The sequence below is a fragment of the Ceratina calcarata genome, unplaced genomic scaffold (genome assembly GCF_001652005.2).
Source record: "Ceratina calcarata isolate Rehan_Ccalc_2016 unplaced genomic scaffold, ASM165200v1 scaffold233.2, whole genome shotgun sequence".
Classification (NCBI taxonomy): domain Eukaryota; kingdom Metazoa; phylum Arthropoda; class Insecta; order Hymenoptera; family Apidae; genus Ceratina; species Ceratina calcarata.
The window spans coordinates 186,136-190,566 of record NW_017145181.1 but is presented as its reverse complement, the minus strand read 5'-3'; the positions used below and the strand labels follow the sequence as shown (position 1 = coordinate 190,566).

Below are 4,431 nucleotides of genomic sequence, written 5' to 3'. Positions count from 1 at the left end.
AATAATAATAATCATATAATTAAAACCTCATTTAATATTTAATTACTTCTGCGATTTTAGATATTTAAATATTGAAGTGCAAATATGAGCGCATTCGGCTTTTGATGTTTTATCATTTCTGCAGATTTAATTTTCTTATGTACGCATCGGGTCCACAGTAATGAAAAGACAACAATTGTGCCTAGGAATCTCGTCGGTCGAGAATTAAGTGTCTCACCGATAGGGTCGACGTGTGTTATGTGATCGACGAAATCCCTCTTGCCGAGGTACACCGTGATTTTTCCATTGAGGCTAGACTTCTTGAAGACACGGGTAGCTTGCCGCTTGCTGGCACCGTCCACTGTGTCCATCGCGCAGATCCCGGGGCTGACGATGGCCCCTAACTCATTTGAGTCCTCAGCCTCCGAACACTCCGACTCCGAACTGTCTCTCTACGCAGAAAAAAAAAAAAAGGATATCGAATATTAACTTTGAGGTGTATAAAATATTTCTTCATCAAAAGTTCATATTGAGTTATAAATTAGATATTTCTTCGATTTGCGTGAATTCTTGGAAAGTACGAGGGTGCTTCGAATTGAACTTTAATATCGCCTACGACTCTGGTTCAATATTTCATTTCCATTTACGAGTTTTCGTCCAAACGCATTTTAAAATCCCAAGAGATATTCCAGACATTCGTAATTATTCATGAATTACCATTTAATATTTTTTAATATTTATAATAATTTATATTTATTTAATATTTATAAAAGGTGAACGTAATATGCAGAGGCGTAGTATAAAAAATATGAGAACAGTAAAAGAAAGTTGGATCATTTTTTTTTAACTTGACAATTATATTTTGCGTAAATCATTACTCGGTGAATTGAACGTTTCAACGAAATTGCACCGGAATGGCAGTGGAATGCCTCTGTGGACGAACGGTACGCAGGCTCGTACGCACTGCGAATCAACAAAGCAACCGCATATCGTAATGCACTCCAAAAAGGACGTTCGTCATCGTTCTTTGAGAACGGCCTATGTATGTGCGCGTAAAACGGCTCTTTGATCGTCAAAGAAAACAGAGTCGGAGAGAAAGAGGACTCGTTTCAAAAGGGAATGTCAATGATACGTTTATGTCGTCCCCTTCTCGACGCGATCAAAGCCCACGGCACGGACTTTCTTCCGGGGAGAGATTTTCGGAGATTCTTTTGTATATTTGTCGCGCCGCGTAGGAACTTGAAAAATTGAGCCGCGTTTGATACATCGTACGTAAAAAAAAAAAAAGAAATGAATATTTTGAGGAGTATTCGGAGCATAAAAAGTGTTAACAGGTATCGACATTATTACGATTTTTAACGTAGATGTACAAACAACAAATGAAACAATTTTCATTATCCACGAACAAAGTTTTACAACACCGACAGATCACTGTGATTACGTAATGCAATTGCGTTTGCTAATCGCGAATGATGATTGGTATCTTAATTCACCTTCGCCATGATTCACAGTTTTTCCCTCTTTTATCCAAGAACCGGAAAGTAATCTAATCGCGATGACCGGAGTGTGCACTCGTTCGAAATCAGCGGATAAACCGGATTTTCAGGAACTTTTTATATCATCGGCGATATCGCGTTTCGCGAATTCGCGATCACAATTTGCAATCGTCAACGAGCATCGTTTCCTTTCATGTCACCACTGCGCGAAGACATGCAACGAGCAACGTTCCAACGGCGAAACCTCGCGGCCCTAGCGAATGCCGAGCACCGACTAGACGGATCTTGACAAATGGATGTCAATTTCAATCGACGCTTGTGACTCTTAACGCGATCTACGCCACGATCTCTGCGCCCGTTCGAGCGAACTCCGTCTCCGACCTCTCTCGCGAATCACGGATAACGATATTATTGCGGCGAGAAATTTGCCTTTCCGGGAAACAGAAATTGCTTTTCCGCGACAGGTTTTAACGCGAATATTACAGGTGCCAGCTGGTATGAAAGGGGAACGCGTATATCGCAATTATTTTTAAATTCCCTTAGCGAGAAAATAATATTTAACACGGACGTTTAATTCCGAACAATTTTCGAAACGACGCACTGTTCGATTTTTTTATCTCTCTTCCCTGTAACTCGCGACACGATTTCTCTAAAATAAAAGATAAGATTGTTCTTATCTAAATTTTTTTTCGCTACATAAAAATGTCTCTCTTCTCGTAGCCGTTGCGCGGTTACAGCTACGCGGGAATAGGAGCGAGTCTATTTCGAATGTTGCTTTTTGCTCGGCCATAGGATTACCGTGGCACAATGGGGCGATAGATTTAGTGGCTGGCTTGGATTAAACGACTGTTCAGCTGAACACATTCTGCAGCACGTGAGCGATATAAAAGACCCACCGCTGCGACTGGCCGTGCACGCGTTACGTGCTCTTGACGCAACAAACGTCAGAAAATGGAACGCGACTGCTTAACATTGATAACAGTTCGCAGTCCACGTAATTCCGCTTTCCAGCTGACGTCTAATCGCGCCACGATCGACGATTTCATTCATGTTACTGATAAATCGCGTACCAGAGTCACTCTTAATTTCGATTATTCATCCGAATTAAACGCAATAATAATATGAAATATTTTTGTATAAAATTCTTCTTATTAGAATTTTTATACGTGCGTATAAAAAATTAATTGATTCGAAAGTGCCTCCAATTTGCAATTCATTTCGACGTTAAAAGGCAAGTTTTATAGACTGCGTTTCGCTGCAGCGAAAGACTCGTCTTCTTTAAAGTTGCTGCAATTCAATAGTCGAGACGGTGGAACTCGCGGTCGAAACTAGATTAGCGCGCGACGGAAAAACACGAGCGAAGCTCGTCGCTACTAGAAAACCCAACAAACTTGATAAACCCATCAATTTCGTTTGATTAGCAATTAGGAAAAAATCGATACGAAGATTCCCACTTTCATCTGGGAAAATAATTTCTCTGAAACGTCGGAATAATCCATTAAACGGATGAAATCTCGAGTGTGCACTCTTTTCTTAGTAATGAGAGATATATCAGACAGCTGAGACAGTCTTAAAACCGAACTGAACAGAAAGAGGAAAATCCAGGAATCCGCCTTTGTGGGAAAAGACTTTTTACCTGCGATTTCCACTTCGGAGTCTCTATTAATAAATCACGAACTTTTTCTAATACGAATTCATATAATGAAGCTCGGCTCATTGCATTTATAGCTGTGGGGTGAAAAGTTCGTTAGAGCCACAGAGAGCGACTAAATCGTATAGCTATAATAGCTAATTCAGTTTGGCGTAACTGCATAATTGGATCGTCTCGATTCGCATAAATGATGGGAATCCAACGTCATTTTCGAACGGCACGCTCGTGCGGAATCATACTAATTACGTCACGAGCATAATTTCATACCTGAATAGGGAGAGAGAGAGACACTCGGAGCAATCAACTCGAACTTGGCTCCCGCGTGGGAACACTCGAAACGTACTTATGTTTGCGCACTTCAAACGAAACGTGAACAGTGCATTTCGAACGGATCCGACAATTTTGATAACCCTCCTACTATTCGTTCCACGTTCCGTTTCTAGTCTGTCTGGATAACAGACACTTGAAACGTTTTAAGTGGAAACCATTTCCAAATAACGTGATTTCGATGATAATTCACGAGACGATCCTAACAAGAATTAATTAGTATATTTTAGCATCTTAAATGCAAAGAAGATAAACGAACGACTCCTTAACAGCAATTAGATTTTATTGTAAACGAAAAGAAATTATTACACGTCTGCTTTTCTTCGAGTCTCGTTGACAATTATTAGACTTGACAACGATAATAGCAATGACATGAATGCTCCGTATAAAAAATCTATATTCCTGGTTTTCGACTAGATTTTATATAAGGAATCATCCCATTGTACCACGATTTCACGAACACCCTGTATAAATTAATTCCTGTTATGATTTCGAGTTAGAAAATTATCCTAATTAATTCGTGAAACACAGGAGTGATTAATTTGCATTTTAATTAATGTTAATTACAAATGAAAGGAAAAAGGGATTTTCGGGCGTTATTATTTCTGCTTTGAAAGACGCGTTTTGATGCGGCACGGGGAGTTTGCACGACGACCACGAACAGAGTTCGTGCACGTGCGTGCAACGAGGACGCAGAAAAGAGGTAATGGAGGTTGCGGCATGCTAAATTGCAGAATTTATTAGTTATTATCAGGTACCTACATGCGCTCGTTCTCGCATGTGTGTCGTTTACGAGACGCGCTCGCATAAAGGGCGGGACGTTGTCGTTTAAATTGCCTCGCAATCGTTCAACCTTCCTTAGCATCGGGGAGCGAACTAATATTTTGCTAAAAGTACACCGGAGTTATTGATTTCTAAGCCAATTAACCAACACCGCGATTAATTGAATAATGAAATTCTGTATATTCTTAACAAAAC

At 40.1% G+C, this 4,431-nt stretch overlaps 1 protein-coding gene across 6 annotated transcripts in view; it reads right to left on the bottom strand.

Annotated features, from left to right (window-relative positions):
• The window catches only part of krz (beta-arrestin protein kurtz), a 27,933-nt gene that overhangs the window by 11,067 nt on the left and 12,435 nt on the right, over positions 1 to 4,431 (bottom strand). For 2 of the 6 annotated variants that reach the window (XM_018020751.2, XM_026811684.1), the window contains exons 1-2: positions 1,473 to 1,760; positions 218 to 431 (exon numbers count right to left, since the gene is read on the bottom strand). In XM_018020751.2, coding sequence (XP_017876240.1) covers positions 218 to 431; positions 1,473 to 1,481 — 223 coding nt within the window. In that variant the 5' untranslated portion in view covers positions 1,482 to 1,760. Of the gene's footprint in view, positions 1 to 217; positions 432 to 1,472; positions 1,765 to 4,431 lie in introns of those variants that run through there. The other 4 variants (XR_003388865.1, XM_018020749.2, XM_018020752.2 and 1 more) reach the window with 4 other exon arrangements.